The sequence below is a fragment of the Mus caroli genome, chromosome 2 (assembly GCF_900094665.2).
Source record: "Mus caroli chromosome 2, CAROLI_EIJ_v1.1, whole genome shotgun sequence".
Classification (NCBI taxonomy): domain Eukaryota; kingdom Metazoa; phylum Chordata; class Mammalia; order Rodentia; family Muridae; genus Mus; species Mus caroli.
In genome coordinates, this window is record NC_034571.1 from 138,153,836 (window position 1) to 138,170,857 (window position 17,022).

Consider the following 17,022-nt stretch of genomic DNA (forward strand, 5'->3'; position numbering starts at 1 on the left):
TTGACCGCCTCACGAGTCAGGGGAAACGCCGCGTCGTTTCCTTAGCAACTGTGTGCGCGTCCTCTGTGGAGACTTGCGACTTGCTGGAGCTGCGGGTGAGGTGGGTAGGGCGGGCTGCGCCGCAGGGATATGGGGCTCCGGCGGCGAGGGCTCATCCAGGTCCGTCTCCGGGATGCGTGCAGCTGTAGTCCGTGTCACCTTTGAGGGACGTAGAAATCCATCTCGGGTGTAGAAACTCCGGGGAGAAGGGAAGAGCGCGGAGGAAACCTTGTAAGCAGCCTGGGCAGCGGTGCATGCTGGGATTTGTAGTCTCTTGAGTCCCCGCCCCCTCGCCCTAGGCTTCCCCGCGATTGGACCAAGTTAATGATCTTGAAATGTGGATTTTTTTAAAAATCAAAAGAGGTAGTTTCGAAACAAGATGTTAGAGAAAGGTGGAAATTAGTCAGTAGCAAAGCACCTACAGAAACTGACCAAATTTTTAGTCTGTAAATTTTTTTATTTTTTGTTTTCCGAGACAGGGTTTCTCTGTGTAGCCCTGGCTGTCCTGGAACTCACTCTGTAGACCAGGCTGGCCTCGAACTCAGAAATCCGCCTGCCTCTGCCTCACAAGTACTGGGATTAAAGGCGTGCGCCACCACGCCCGGCATGTAAATTTGTTTTTATTATCTCAATTCTCTTATCCTTAATATCCTCAGCTATAAAAGGATAAAAAAAACCTATTTCCTTAAGATTAAAGAAAAAAAATCTGTCTATGTAGAATACTCTCTAGATGTTAGTACGTATAATATCTGAAGTACATTAAAAACAGTGATTTAGCATATAGTTAAGATAATTTTTTAAAATAAAAATTTTGGAATTGACAGCAAAATTGGGAAGCTGAGCTTCTCCTACTCCCTCTTTCCCCACCCTCAAAGGGCTTTCTACGATCCATTACCCCACCCCTGTCAGTTACAGGAAACTGTTACAGTTCACTTTTGTAACAGTCTGAGATTTAGGACAAAGGCAAGATTTTTTTTGTTTTGTTTTGTTTTGGAGACAGGGTTTCTCTGTGTAGCCCTGATTCCCTGGTTGTCCCGGAACTCACTCTGTAGACTAGGCTGGCCTCAAACTGTCAACATCCTCAGGGTACCGCCTGTTCATCCTCCTATCCCTCGAGCCTTTGTCCATCAATACTCCTTTTTATTAAGCATTTTGTTTGTTTGTTTTTAATTCCTTCTTCGAGAGTTTTGCGTTTTAATCATAGCCATTCCTCCAGCTTCCCCCAGATCTACCCCACTCCCTATTCACCCAACTTTGTGTCTTTTTTGTTTTGTAACCTTTGAAGACTAATTTGTATTGCCCAGATATTCTTGGATATGTGGTCTTTTACTGGAGCTTGGTCAACTTACCAGAATGTTATACTCTTAGAGAAAACTCATGCTTTCCAGCAGCTAAAAAATGGCCAATTTCTCCACTGCCAGGTGTGGCATTGTGTGCCCATCTCTCCATAAGGGGATTTGGTCTGGCTTGAGTTTGCACAGGTTTTGTGCTGTGCTGCTGTGTCCAGATGTTTTCTGTAGTCGTCCACTGCCTCTTGCACTCACACACTGCCTCCTCTCTGACAGTGAGAGCCTTGGGGGCTGAGAGAGTGTGGACACTGGACCGAGGTAGCAGGGATCGATTGACCTATTTTTTTAATGTCTCTGTAGTTCTTTGTAGATGGTTGGAGTCATATACCTCTTCAGATTACTGTCTCTCATTTAGTAACGTGCACTTACGCTGCTGTCTTTATTAGTGACTTAATTAAATCCTTATGAGTTTTTTGTTACTGGTGGTGATGACGATGATTTGTTTGTTTGCTTGTTTGTTTTGGTGTTGTTTGTTTTCTGGTACAAGGTCTTACTGTGTAGCCCTGGCTGGCCTGGAACTCCCAGAGATCTACCAGCTTTTGTCTCCCAAGTACCGGGGTTAAAGGCTGGTACCACCACATCTGGCAATAGATAATTGTTTTAAGGAATTTCCATACTTGCCCAACTCCTAGTATTTGGGGGGAAAAAAAAGTATGTCATGATATCACTCCTACTCTCTCTAAACTTTCTTTTGCAATTTTTCCAAACTACAAATGAGGATAGCCAATATCAAAGCATTTGCCACAGCTCTAAACCATGTCATCCAAATATCCAAAATCATCTCGTTTCCCAAACATTAAATACATTGAAATTATTTTTGCTGTGCTCCTAAAGTGAAACCACCAGACAGGCCAATAGCTGCTAAGATAAGAGAGTGGGGGAGAGTAAGCTAATATCCAGGTTTTGGAGATGTTGCCTAGATACCAAGGTCTTCTTGTCTTTGCAACATGAAGTGCTTCTATTCTGAGTCCATGGTTCCACTAGGCAACAGCTGGGCAGCGCTAAGGTTCTCTAGATAACCACCACGGTCACCATAACACCAAGGCTACACAACACAGACCTCGTCACACATGGGGATCTGCTTCTCTCCCACTGTGCTCTATGAAAAGCAAAAGTCCTCTTGTACCCAGCTCACACAGCTTGCTAAATGCCTGGGCAATGGAAACATCTGGACAGCTTCACTGGTCAATTATTGTTGTAAAATGGGAAATGGTTAAAGAAAATGAATATTTTGGCATTTCTGATACCTCTCCATTTCTGTAAGCTTGGGCAACATTGACCATCCCCAGGAGCTATGTTTGCCTTGAAGGTGCTGATAAAACTTCTCTGTAAGCCTGTGCAGTTGGTGGTGGGAAGGGCACTGGAGGACTCCAGCCTGTCACCCTGCTAGCTTCCCAGGGTCTAGTCAACTCCATCTCACACTTTTCACTGAAGATTTGCAGTTAAGGAATACCAGGACCGATTTGATCTGAATCCCTGGGGAACAGTGAGGAGAGGGAAGAGAGCTCACGGTGGGGAATGGCAGAGGCAGTGCTGGCTTGAGATGCCAATGGTTTTTATTTCTGACCACATGTGTATGACCTCAGCCGAGCCGCTGTCTTCCCTGGAGGCTTGGTTTCTTCAACAGGGCATGAGCACAGTCTGTTTCATCTTCAGAGTCTTGCAACATTCCATTTCTTTGGAATATCTAAGCTTAAAAAAAAGTAGCAGGATATGTCTTATGATAAAAGTCATACATACTATGTAATTCCATTTATATAATTATTAAAAATTGACCGAGATCAACTGTGGTCATCAGTGCAGGAGACTAAGAGTTGCCTACAGGAGAGCTTTCTATATTCTCTGTGACCATGCCAAGCTGACTTCCCTGATTTCAGTTGACCTATTAGTATGTAATAATTCTTCCCTTGGAAGGGGAGGGAGGGAGGAGCAGAAGGAGAAAGAGATATGGAAAGAAGAGGCAGACAAGCTTTGAGATGTTAAGTGAAAAATTGAAACCATTTTGTGGGCTACTGTTGCTGTTGGCAGCATTTTCCCAACTTTCTGGAACCCGGACACTCTGCTGTTGCAGCCATTAGAGGGTTCTGCTGAGAAAGACTGTGGAAAAGATGTATATATTAAGGAGAAAGTAAGTCTCTGTGATGGACTTCTTCTAAGCCTTTGATGGATTTGTTAGCTTTCCACTTTTTGGACAAAAATAATGAGCTTGTAAGAAAAGGTGGTTGAGCCAGGTGTGGTGGTGCACACCTTTAATCCAGCACTCGGGAGGCAGAGGCAGGCAGATTTCTGAGTTCGAGGCCAGCCTGGTCTACAAAGTGAGTTCCAGGACAGCCAGGGCTATACAGAGAAACCCTGTCTCAAAAAAAAAAAAAAAAAAAAAAAAAAGAAAGAAAAGAAGAAGAAGAAGAAAAAGTGGTTGATTTGAACTCATGATTCCAGAGGGCTCTGTCCATCCCTGCTCACCTCGCCCTGTTGCTGTGGGCCTCTGACAGCAACATGATGGGAACTTAGGACAGTGGAAGTCTGTTCACCTCATGGTGGCCACAAAGCAACAAGAAAGAGAGCAAGGGACTGGGGTTCTTCCCCTACAAGAGCATGCCTTCAGCGATCTATCTTTTTCTTAAATGTTCCACCATCTCCCAGTAGTGACTCAAGTTGCTGACTGAATCCTTAATAAATGAGCTTTTGGGGAGACATTTCCAAGATATGTCCAAACTCATGGTTTAGAATAGGTTTGGCACCTAGGGTTTCAAAACATGGTAACCCCTCAGGAAAACTGTTTAAGGAAGCATATGCTTTCTTGTTTAAACTTTAGATTTTTGTCTCATAAAACCTTTCAAGATTGCTATCTTTTAGGGTTCCAGGTTCCATAAGAGCAAACTTATTTAGAATGTGGGGATGGAAGTCAATATTTTCCTTATAACACGACTGTATTGCTGCCACAGTGGGTTAAGTCAATAATCCCTTTAACTATCCCTTTTTAAATCAGTTGTGGACAGTTTTAGGCAGGCCAGTTCTCAGTTCTTTTTCTAGAAGAACAGCATTTTATCAGGTTTGCAATGACAGTTGTTATAGTCAACTACCTGAGGAAATGTGGCCTCTGAGTGCCCCTGAGCACCCCTGCACAGGTTTACTCTGACCACATGAAATTAAGCAACTGTCCAGTGTTGTATGTACTGTGATTGAGCTAACCTGTCATCTGAGATGAATAACAGACTTCCCTCTTTCTCTTGAGGACAGGAGAGAAAAATGTCCATCCTCACGTCTCCCAGAGGGAAGGTCGAGGTGGTACATTGCCGAAGAACAGAGTCCCAGGACATCTTCTGTATCAAAAACCTCGTTAGAAAGTTTACTCAGAAGCTGTTTGGGAGGCTCAACATAATCTATTTGCTGTAAGTACATAGCCAAGTGAGTTCAAGAAGGCTTGTCAGTTTTACTGCAGGACTGGGGCAGTGTTTCTTAGAGACAGAGCTTTTGCCCAGCACACATAAGGCCCTGGGCTCAATTCCAAGCAAGAAAACCACTACCACCATTTAAAAAGCTTATCACGCACCAAAAAGGGAGTCCAGTCCACTCCCTTGATCTCATGGCAGTTCACTGCACAGTGACAAATGCCTAGCAAGAAATCTAGGGGACAACCAACCTCTCTGTCTTCTAGCGGTGTGTAAATTGAAGACATCTCATGGGCTTTAGAGTTAAGCAAACTTGAATTGAAACCTCAACTGACCCACTCGGGTACAATCAGCTGGGGTACATTATTAATGTGACCATGCTTTGAGAACTTACATCAGGCTCTGTGCCGACCAGGATTATGTTATTGAGTTACTCCGACCATTCTCTGAGGTACCAGCTGCTGTTTCCATCTTATATATGAGAATGGGAGGCTTGCAGGAGGTCAGGCTTACAGAAGTGGCTGAGCCCAGGTTTGCCCTTCTAAACTTGAAAATGTGAACAAATGTTTTTCTTCAAAGATCTTGTTCTGCCTGTTGTATGTGTGTGTGCATGTGTGTATACACATATGTATATATATGTATCTCACTTATATCAACACATCTATGCATGTCTCTCTCTCTCTCTCTCTCATCTATATATGTATGTATATGTATATATGTGTATATATATATATATATATATATATATATATGGAGAGAAGGGTCAGTGAGCAAAGTGCTTGCCACACAAATCAACCAAAAATCCAAACCAACATCAACACCACCAAAACCCAACAAGAACCACAACAAAAAACCCCAAACAAACCCAACCTCCCCAGGATCTCCAAAACAAAACCGGTACTGGGAAAAAGACAAAAGGACCCCAGGAGCTTGCAAAGATGGCAAAGGCCATGTCTCAAAAAGTAAGATGGAGTACAACTGAGGAAGATACTTAACATCAGTCTCTGGTACATGCAAGAGTGAGAACTCTTGGCTTCATTGACAGAGTAAAGGAAGAAAAGGAATAAAATTATCTCGATACCTGATTTAATATAACATAATATAGTATAATATACTATTCATATGTATTTAACATAAATATATATAATATAATAATATCTGATAAATTTAAAGTTATTCTTACTTATAACTCAACATAAGAACTCCCTTAACATGCTGAAGCTATAAAACCATTTACTGCCATGATAATATATTAGACGAAGTTCTTTTCCTCTATAAATGGTGTGAAGTTTTCTGTCACCATGTCTTTTATTTGACACTGAACTGGATTTCTTAACTACTGCAGTAAGAAATAAAGCATGCCGTATGATGGCGTACACCTGCAATCCCAGCACTCAAGAGACTAAGGCAGGAGAATTGTGAGTTCAAGGCCACCCTGGGTTACTTAGGAAGACCTTTTCTTAAAACAGCAAAACTAAAGTAAAACAAAACGGTACATGTTGACAGCTGAGAAAACAAAATAGATTACTTATTGGCAAATGATTTATTCTTTGTTTTTGTCCCATTATTTATTCTTTGATAATTATGGACATGTATATAATATGTCTCAGTCTTGTTAACCAACTCCTCCTTCCCACTCTTCCTAGAACATCCCTTCCCACCTTCATGTCCATCCGTCCCCGCCCCTTCCACAGCCCTTTCCATTTTTAACCTACTGAATCTGGTTTTTCCTGCCTGCTGGGATGTTAACATCAGGTTCACTTGGCTTTGTATAGTTAAACATCCCTGCAGTAAGCTCATGAGTACAATGGCCTTGTTCTAGCCAAAGACAGTATTTCAGAGAACCTCGTCCCATCCTCCTCACATTAACACATATTTTGATTTTCTGTGTATGGGTGAGATCAGAGATGGTTGTGAGCCGCCGAGTGGGTGCTGGGAATTGAACTTTGCTCCTCTGTAAGAGCAGTGAGTGGTCTTAACTACTAAGCCATCTTTCCATCCCTCATGTTTTTTCCACTCCCTCTTCCATGGTGTTTCTTGAGCCTGGGGTGATTTATTCGCTATGTAGAACATCAGAAGGAATATGTAAAAAATAATAATTAGACTTAACATTGAAGTTTAAAGTTGCCAGCTGCCAAGTCATCAAATTAAAGTAAATGCATTTTCATAAACAGAACTAGCTGTAGATAGTTTGGAAATGTCAGGCATCTACACTTATGCCAAAGAATATAAAGTATCTAGTCTAAAACTGACATGATCACCCCTATGTTCTTGGGGGATATTGTCAATTTCTGAAAGCTATTAAAGAAAAATTATATAAATCAAGGGGGTTACTGCCTTTTAGATATGAAGATTTAAAGTCACAAATGGGCAAAGCCAACCACCAAGGATTGTTTGTTGAACTTGATAACAAAACTCCAAATTCATGTTGGAAAGCAAAAGAGTCGAACAAACCTGGAAGAAGGAAACTCAATAGAGAGACATGTTCAACAAAGATTCCTAGGTATAACTCTGGGGATAGTACAGCGATGGCCACGGTATTGTCAGACCTTGATTGGCCAATTTGAATCCTATAAAGAGACCCATGTATGCTGGGTGTAGTGGTGCAGATTTTTAATCCCAGTACTTGGGAGGCAAAGGCAGGAGAATCTCTGTGAGTTCGAGGTCAACTTGGACTACATTGTGAGTTCCAGGACAGCTAAGACTATGTAGAGAGACTCTATCCTAAGCAGGGAGTGGGAGAGAGAGAGAGATACCCAGTGTGTATGAGAGCTTGATGATGATGACAAGGCAGAAAGGGCTTCTGAGAAAGGCTGTGCCATTTTATAAGTGGCGCTGTGACCATTTTCTAAAACCAGTACAGATAAGACAATAGATGTACATAGCAACTTCCCACCTTACAAAGTCTGGAATTAGTTTTGGACGAATTTGTGGCTCCAGCATGGTTAGTATCTAACACTGAGGACAGACCTGCAAGGAAGTATCTTGTTTTCCTTGGGGAACTGGCCTCCTTGGGCCATAAGCTGATACTTTAGACTTAGTGTAGCCTTTGCCTGCCTTCATCTCCTTCCACCTCAGCCACGCCAACTCCATCCTCCCATCCTAACTTGGGTCCATCTTCACTCTGCTCCCTTCTGACATCGCAAACTCGCTCCATCTGGCTGCAGCAGGTTGGGCAGAGAATGTACGGCCTCTTCCTTGGTCCTCCAAGGCAGGATCATTAATCGGGTATTCAGACAAAGACTGCAGGAAGTGTGTGTCTTACAAGTGAGGCCCACCTACAGATCTTTGTCTTTTCCTGAAAGCTTCCACAAACCTATTTTCTCAAATCCTGTACTAATTAAGCCATGTGCTAATTCCACAAAGGCTTGACATTCGGCAGCCAGTTAGGCCTGAAGGTAAGCTGGATCTTGGAGCAATTTTTACTTCCTCAGTTAGTAGATAGGAAAGTGCAGCTATGCCATGTGGAAAGGTGTGGTGAGACTGCAAGTCTATATGTAAGTCAGACAAGGGGACACAGTGCCTGTGATCCTAGTACTTGGGAGATCGAGACAAAAGTGTTGTGGAGTTCAAGGCCAGAAACAGTCGTGTTAAATAAAATGTGATCCTTATAAAGTATGAGCAGCCTTAGAGGCCAGCATACTTCAAGAGAAAAGGTAAATTTACATTTTCATTTCCTGCAGCATCAAGAACATCTGCTCCCAAACCCACCCCTCTTTCATTTTGCAGGCTAATTCCTGGCCCTTTGCCAGGCTGACCCGAAGGCCTAATGACTGATTCTTTTTTGAGACATTTCTCAAAACAGTGATTTCTTTTCTCATCTATTTAGGGTTTTTTTTCCCCCTTATTCACAAAGAAATGAGTAGAACTGACCAGGATAAAAACGAGTAGACTGGTCAAGGCAGATGAGTCAGGGCGGGAACTGAAGCTCCCATGCTGAGAGCAGACATCACACAGTGGCCTGGATGAGCAGAGCCCCATCCCAGCCTCCCATCTGTGTGTGATGAATCCAGTGAACAGAGGTCTCTTGCTCACTCGCTTAAAACGGAGCAGAAAGGATGCTGCCTCACCAAGATCCCCACCAAGTACTCTTGAAATAAGTTTTGCCTGCCTTTGGAAAAGGTTCCTTAAGCCAGTGGAGCAAATGAGACAGTTGTTACTCCGAAGAAAGTAGTTCTGGTTTTCATTGCTGGAATTCAATATCCTTGAGCTTTCATGACATTTGTGTGAAGTACATGCCATACATGCATCTATCATGTATAGACACAGACATGCTATGTACATGTATACAAAGAACAGTTTAAATCCTATCTTTCAAAAGCATGACGTCTCTTACTGCCATTTTCTTCCTCCCCCTACCCTAGAATGGGTTTTATCTATCCTCCATAACCCCACTTTTGATCCCAGAATGTTTTTTATCTGTCCCTAGCAGGGCACAATGACTGAGGGGCAGTAACAAATGGAAATTATGTACACAAAAGGATAATGCTACAAAAGTCTCTTTTTATTATGGCAGCTATTTGGAAATTATAGTGCATTTTCCCCATTGAAACAAAGTTGTTCCTGGCTGGCTTCCCGGGCCAACCCACAAAAGCTTATTTAATCCATAATGTCTGTGCAGTATGGCACCGTGTTAATTGTGCTATAGAACCCAAGCACCACCCTACGGTTCCCATGGATAAATGCATTTCAAGTTAAAATTGAGATTCCAGGAACACTTTGTCCCTTGCTCCCCCCCCCTACCCCCCGCAGGGCAATGGCAGCTCCCTGTGCTCAGTTCTTGCCTACCTCTTCCCGCCACTGGTGTGATGGTCATATCTGATCCATGCTGGTTTTTGTGTGATGGGTGTTTTTTTCACATGAACTAGAAGGATGGCTCTCAGGTAGGTTATGGCCTAGGGCAGAAAAGCCCAAGGGAGTTGGGGGAGGAAAAGTCTTTGTTGAATTGAGAGGTTATGGGCTTGCATTTTCTTGTCAGTGGACCCCTTGCATGGATACTATATTCCTGAAATCTACAGGACCTTTCTTTCATTAGATTTGTCTTGAGGAGGGCTTTTGGACCATGTGTATCCTGGTTTATTTCCCCCATGGCTGAGGGGGAAGATCTGTGTCACTCGAACTTCCCATGAAGAGGGCCAGAAGTGGTCGGTGCTGGGATCACCATCCCCAGGACAGTGTTTCCTAAAGATGTCCATATACATACATAATGGACTCCAAAGAGGTCTCACTGCATGCACACAATTTTAGTTCAAAGATGTTTTAGAATTACTTCCCATTGATAGCAGAGGAGAATGTTTTCCCATTTCCCTTCCAATATTCCCATAAAATATTTTTATGTAAGCCCAATGTGAATTGATTCAGAGAAAATTATGAAGCTAAGCACAAGGGGTGGTGTGTGTGTGTGTGTGTGTGTGTGTGTGTGAGAGAGAGAGAGAGAGAGAGAGAGAGAGAGAGAGAGAGCAAGAGAGAGTGAGCTGCTTGATGAACTGTTTTAGTCAAATGATTTGAGATCAAGTAGAAAAAAATGGGCTACACACAGTATGGAGTCCACACTTGTGTTTATTTTCTTCTTTTAAGATTTATTTATTTTATATAAGTGAGTGTTTTCCCTGCCTGTCTGTGTGTGCACCGCATGCATGCCTGGTCCCCTTGGATGTCAAAGGAGGGCACTGGGCCCTCTGGAGATGCCCTGAGGGGTGGTTGTAAAGCGCAGTAACTCCTGACATCTGACTCTGAAGTGGTCTTTAGGATGATGCTCAACTTCATTCAGTTACGCAAGTGAAAATTGCCTGTCGGTTTATATGCAAGTGTTCTTCCTGTGATAAGCTGCACAGTGAGTCACAGCATTTGCTGTCACAGGGCTGGCAGGTAGCTAGGATGTCGAGACAGTTCCTTGGGACAGTCCACCCTCCTAAGTGCTGGAAGGTACCACTTCTTACACTGTGACTGATGAAGGTCCCAGGAAATCTTAACTTACATGAGACCCCTCTGGGTCTCTAGTTCTGCATCAAGATCAGTGGACGCTGCTGCATGGTGGCAGGTCTTGGTTGTCAGGTTGAGGACCCTCAGTTCAGGAACCGCTGCCATCTTCTTGGCCCCAGGGGAGGGTCTGTGAGCATTTTCTTGAGTTCTAATTGATAGAGAAGGACCACCACACTGAGCGGTGCCTGGAATGAAAAAGGTAGCTTGGTGCTGGAGAGATTAGTCATCACTTAAGGGCACTTGTTGCTCTTCCAGAGGACCCAGGTTCAATTCCCAGCCATCTCCAGGGTATTCAACACCTCAGGGTTTCTACATGCATATAAATAAATAAATAAACTTAAAAATAAACCTTAAATAAAAGGAAGTTAGCAGAGGAACTAGAGATATAGCACAGAGTATTTAGCTAACATTGGTGAAACACTGGATTCAAAAGTTTAATCCCGAGGGTGGGGGGTGAGGAAGAGAGAAGCGAGATCTCGAGGGTGCACACTCAGGCATAGATGTGTGCTGAGTGTGAACTGAGAGCATGCCAGTAAGCAGCCTTCCTCGGTGGTTTCTCCTATAAGTTCCTGCCTTGAGCTCCTGCCCTGACTTTCCTTAGTGATTGATGGTCTGCGACCTGGAAGTGTAAGGTGAAATAAACCCTTCTCTCCCTGATTTTCCTTTGGTCCTGGTGTTTATCACAGCAGTAGAGCGTGAACTGGTGACCACAGATGCTTAGGCGCTATGTGAGTCTGACTTGGGACGTGGGCTCTGGGCTTAGAGAAACTGCCTAAGAATGCCAACAAATCTGGGAGTAAACACAGCTTTGCTAACTGTGTGCAGGAGACCAGCCCATCCCAGGTTGCCCAGGACTTCGCTGGCTTTTGGCATGACGGCTCATATCCCGAGTATCACCTCAGTCTCAGCAAAGGACAGTTGGCCACTGTAACCGTGTTAGGAGAAAGTGTGGAATGGAAAGGTCTTCTGCCCAGAATGCCAAGGAAGGCTTTCAGATGCTTACTATGATAAGCACAACACTTCTGGCAAAACATAATTTTAAATAACAACCCAATGATGTCATACACACCCCCCACCCCAAACAAGCACAGCCTAACTTTCAGCAACACTGTTCCCCCCCCCCCCCGCACCAGGTGTAATGGGCAGCAGCAGGTCCCAAGCTCCAGTAGACTAGAGGAAGAAGGAGTCGACCTGCCTTCACCTCACTTTTAATTGTCTCTGTTCATGTGTGCATTTTCACAGAGAAAAGGCAAACCTCGCTGTTACTGTCTGCAATGACAAGGAGGAGATCATGGCTCACTCCATCTTCTTGGACTATCCCAACTGGAACGTCGCCAAGCAGGACAACTGGATCCCATTGTTCAGGGAACTTGACAGAGAAATCCCATGCACAGTAAGAAAGCACAAAGCACGTTGGTTAGAACAATCCGACTGTGGAAGGGAGGACCTGGTTTCTGACAAGTGTCAGTTAGTTTCTGGGTTGAGAACCTCAGCTGATGCAGAAAGCATTTGAACAGTTAAAAAACAAGTGGTAGAAAGCTGGAGTCCAGGAGGCCAGAGTGTACAGGGTGGGTACATGGTGGCCTCATCAGCCAGCTGCCTCCATGGCCTACCTTGTGCTTTTACAGTAATAAGAGCTGTAAGCAAGGAATTTGTGTGTCAGATACGCACATCCCACTGCTGTCTCCGTGTCCTTGCGTGATGTCTGTGATATCCCCTGTCACCTAGGCAGTTGCCCTAGAAATGACAACAGAGCCTCAGATTTAGTCATATTTTGTAACATTTAAAATGCCCTGGTAGAGTCTGGTGTCTTTGATTTTAGGAGGCCATTATGGATTTGAAGTTAGCTAGTCTGAACTAGGATGTGCTATAAATATAAAACACACTTGATTTGAAGTTCTCAGTAGAAAAAAATGTGTGATGTTTGCCCTTAGTGAGGTGGGGTTTTTTTTGTTTTTGTTTTTGTTTTTTGTTTTTTTGAGACAGGGTTTCTCTGTATAGCCCTGGCTGTCCTGGAACTCACTTTGTAGACCAGGCTGGCCTTGAACTCAGAAATCCACCTGCCTCTGCCTCCCGAGTGCTGGGATTAAAGACGTGCGCCACCACGCCCAGCTGAGTTTTTTTTTATATTAATAATCTAGGTATGGTCACATATGCCTGTGATCACAATAATTGAAAGGCTGAGTCAGGAGGATTGCTGTGAGCTCAAGTGGCCAGCCAGGTCTCTGTCACAAGACCTGTCTCAAAGCAAATAAATAATCAAATATAATAATTTTCATATTATGTGTTAATTATATAATGAACATATTATGTTAAATAAAATATTTAAAACCAACATGCTCATTCATCCTTATGCTTGGGTATATGTGTGCTTATGCCTAGGACGTGTATGTATGTGCACATTCATATGTGTAAATGTTGCTGAATATATGACATGGCATGTCTGTGGAGGTCAGGGCAGTCTTAGGTGTCAGTCTTTGCTTCCACCTTATTTGTGCCAGGGTCTCAGTTGGTCGTTTTCTGCTGCCATGCCAAGGCAACTGGACCTCAAGCTCCCAGGCATTTGCCTTTCTCCTCCTCCTATGGTCACGTAGGAATGCCAGGATTCCAGGCAGGGGGGTTACATGTCTCTTTTCTGTGTGCGTGTTGGGGATTTGAACTCAGATCTTCATGCTTGCTGTGCAAGCACTTTTACCCATGGAGTCATCTCCCCAGCCCCAACTCTATTCTTTTACAACGTATTTGCCAGAAAATGTGGAATTTTGCTTTGCATCTGTAACGTTACTTTTCTTCTGAGCAGCACTGGTTAAGCCTTAATTAAATCCTCAGCGTATTGTCTATCCCATTAGCATTTGCAACCAAGTAATGGTTTTTGTCTTAAAGAGGTTTAGAGAGCAAATCCTGAATTTTCTAGATAAATCGAGCAAGCAGCAAGCCATATACTCCCAAGGCCAGCCCTGATCAATGCTAAGCAGATGCTCAGAAAGGTTATGGGATTAAAGGATTAACACATAGAAAATGCTTAGGACCCTATTGTATGTTGTTATCTGGATTTGGAGTTTGTGCTTTGTGCTTTTGGGGAATTTTCAAGGTCACAGGTCAAAATCACAATTCTTGTCAATTCCTGCTGAGTGCTTCTGAGTCACACACCACCGTCTAACAGAAGTGGAGACAGCACATAGCTAGGTAGTTACCCAAGGCTACCTAGAAAACTACAGTCAACTCTTTTCATCTTCAGGTTCCACACCTATGGATTCAGCCGCCTAGTGATGGAAAGTGTTGCTTTTTAAAATTTGTACATGAATTGAACACATACAGAGCTTCTTGTTATTTCCAAACAACACGGTAGAACATCCCCTCGAGCCACACTTAAGATAGGCACATCAGAGACATATGCTAGTTGTACACAAATACTATGCCATTTGAGAGAGAGACCAGAGTTGAGCATCCATCAATTTTGGTATCTGCAGAGGTCTAGGAACCAATATCTGAAACTGATACGGAAGGAAGGCAGCTTTACTAGGAAATGGAGAAACAGAGAGTTCCCACTCTCCCAGTGCAAATGCCAGCACTACTATGAGCAACCAGCTAAGTTTGAGTTATTTCTAGAATGCTCATGAACACAGGGACCGAGATGGCTATATGGGAGGACTGTTATTGTTTACGTTAGTTAATCTCCAAAGGTTAAAAGGATGGATATCTTAAAGCTTGGCTGCTGAAAGCCATGTGAGAGTCTTGCTTCTCTGAGTTTTTAACTCCCAGGTTTTCTAGATCCCAGGAGTAATAATTTGATTTGGACTCTGGGAATGTTGAACAACAACAACAACAAAAGGCTTTAGATTCCTAGCGTGGCATCTGCCTTCCATCGTTCAGTTTCATAAGAGAATCTCTCCCCCGTGTCTCATGAATAGAGCAGCAGCTGCTGGCTCAGGAGCCCCGGGCAAAGGGTGATTGTTTTTCACTTGGCATAGACACCCCCAAAGGCAAGACTACGGAGTCCATAATCGATTTCACTCCCCTGCAGGCTCTTCCCTACCCACAATTCATCCATGAGGGCAGGAGTAAGGGCTGGGTACTCTAGACTCAGAGTCCACATTTCCTTAAATAATTCTGTGCTCGTCAGACAGAAGGCAGTGAGTGAAGTGTCCAGGGGGCTCAGACTGCTTTCTGGGTGTGTTGTCACTTTGCTGTAAGCTGTCACCCACAGATGCTGTCCAGCTCTGCCCTTGGGACTGCCCTGAGCCCTGCTCTGTTTGGGTCCACCCTTTCACGCCCGTCTTTTTTACCCCTGCAGCCTCTGAACACACTGTTTATGCACTTCTTTGTGGCTGTGGATGAATATGCCACTGGCTGCCTCAAAGAAATCATTCGGTGAGTGGAGGGGATCTTATAGATGGCGACCATGAAAGATGCCCTATGAAATAGTTTTCAAATGACATGAAGCATTTAATTTGCTTGTAGTTTATCATGATACCAATCCTCTTACTTTACTAGCGACATTAAAGAAAATAATTGAATTCTTTAAATTTGCTGTCTAGCAAGTCATTTTAAATTGCTAACCTCTGAGGCCAACAGGTAGTACAGTAATTTAAAGAAATGGATGGGGGTGGTCAGGAAAGAGTCAAGCCTCACCAACTTACATGTTTTCAAAATTAGATTTCCTCGGCCCTCTCTTTAGAAGTTCGTATGGTCACAACAGGCTGCAGTAGCATCCTGAATAACAGGGTGTGGGGAAGGATGAGAGCATCCTTCGAGTCATGGTGATTCATCTCTGACAGCCTGTGCAGACCCCCGGATAGGGTGGGTGGGGGGCTCAGCTTTCAGGTCACTATGTAATGTCACACCAGACCATCCAGATGCCAGGTCAAAGGTTAATGTCAGCAGAAATCTGGTATGCCGCTCGGACATCGTGCCCTTTTATTCCTGAGGCCCCCCCACCCGACTGGCAGGAGAGGAGCTCTTTGGAATGGAAGGAAAAGTAGAGGGAGAAGAAAGTAGCCTGGGAGATGCGATGGCCTTGGCTGGCGGGGAGCAACTGAGCCCATGTGATTTTCTAGACACCTCGTTTCCTCATGGGCAGGGAGTGTGACTGCTTTGTTACTAACACGGTCCCATCCTGTCTTTCCTCTCCAGGACTGTGTTCAAGGCAGTACCAGAACTGTACTTCATATTCCTTATAGTGCCAACATATTTGAGCCTAGGTAAGGTCCTCAGCAGTCCAGTGTCCCCAGGGGCTGACAGGTAACTTCAGCTTAAAGTAGGACACTTGTGAATGGGAAAGAAGATTGGTCGCGAGACTTGAAGCATCTCACGTGTATTCTTGATTATGACCAGTAAGGCTCCCCGTGGAATGGGGACCACATTTTGTTTTGAAACCCTAAAGCTAACCCTTGATAAAAACAAGGACATGGTTCTTTCTTTCTGTGATTTAGGCTCAACTCTGATAACTGTGTTTGACCAAGTGGGGAACATTCCATGTCTGAACTATAATGAAGACTTTGCAGTGCACATATGTCACAGGCACAACCACTACCCTCAGCTGCATATTCGCAAAGCCAGGTACGGTTGGCACAGCGCCTATGTAATGTAAACCTCTCGGGACGGTCATTTTTATGAGACTTTTTAAAGGGATCCTCATTTAGGTAGATTAAATTTTTATGATACTCATACCATTCATTCAAGGATTCCTAGAGTCTCTTGGACAGCATAATTAGCAAGACTATCTGGTGATTTTCATTTGGTTCTGTGTGCTGCAGAATTTATGCATTTACTGCTAGGGGGTTCTAAAATGCAGTCTTTAATCCTGCAGAGAGTTAAAAAACTATGAAAACAAATTTGAAGATGAATCTGCCGATTTAGTTTTCCTAGTAAAACCCACCTGTGTTCTGACACTTAATGAATAAGGATGATATTGTCTCTAAGAGGAATTTTCCAGTTGGAGTCTTTACTATCAGTGTTCCATGTCATCCCCCAAGTGTAGCAGTTTAAGGGAATAGCTGTAGCAAATTATGTTTTCCAAGATAGCCCTGTTTTATCTTAAACCCTGCTTCCCTCATTACAGTGTGACTTTACCAGTCAGTCCTCTTGTCAGTTGGTGGGCAGAGCATGCCTTCTGTGTGACTCGGGGAGGCTGTGACTGCTCTCACCAGCACAGCTTGGTGGAAGAGTGCTCTAAGTCTTGGAAGCTTCTGCCTGGTTCTCTTTGGATGCTTGATCTGAAGGAAGTCAGCTGTGGGTCAGGAGGTTTTCCATCCTGATAG

General features: G+C 43.8%; 1 protein-coding gene across 2 annotated transcripts in view; it reads left to right on the top strand.

Moving 5' to 3' along the window:
- Nucleotides 1-35: 35 nt before the first annotated feature.
- Cfap61 (cilia and flagella associated protein 61) overlaps nt 36-17,022 on the top strand; it is a 260,144-nt gene continuing 243,157 nt past the window's right edge. The window contains exons 1-6 of one of the 2 annotated variants that reach the window (XM_021156892.2): nt 36-100; nt 4,629-4,780; nt 12,005-12,155; nt 15,057-15,133; nt 15,896-15,963; nt 16,195-16,321. In XM_021156892.2, the coding sequence (XP_021012551.1) occupies nt 4,638-4,780; nt 12,005-12,155; nt 15,057-15,133; nt 15,896-15,963; nt 16,195-16,321 (566 nt within the window). In that variant the 5' untranslated portion in view covers nt 36-100; nt 4,629-4,637. The remainder of the gene's footprint in view (nt 101-4,628; nt 4,781-12,004; nt 12,156-15,056; nt 15,134-15,895; nt 15,964-16,194; nt 16,322-17,022) is intronic. The other variant, XM_021156893.2, reaches the window with a different exon arrangement.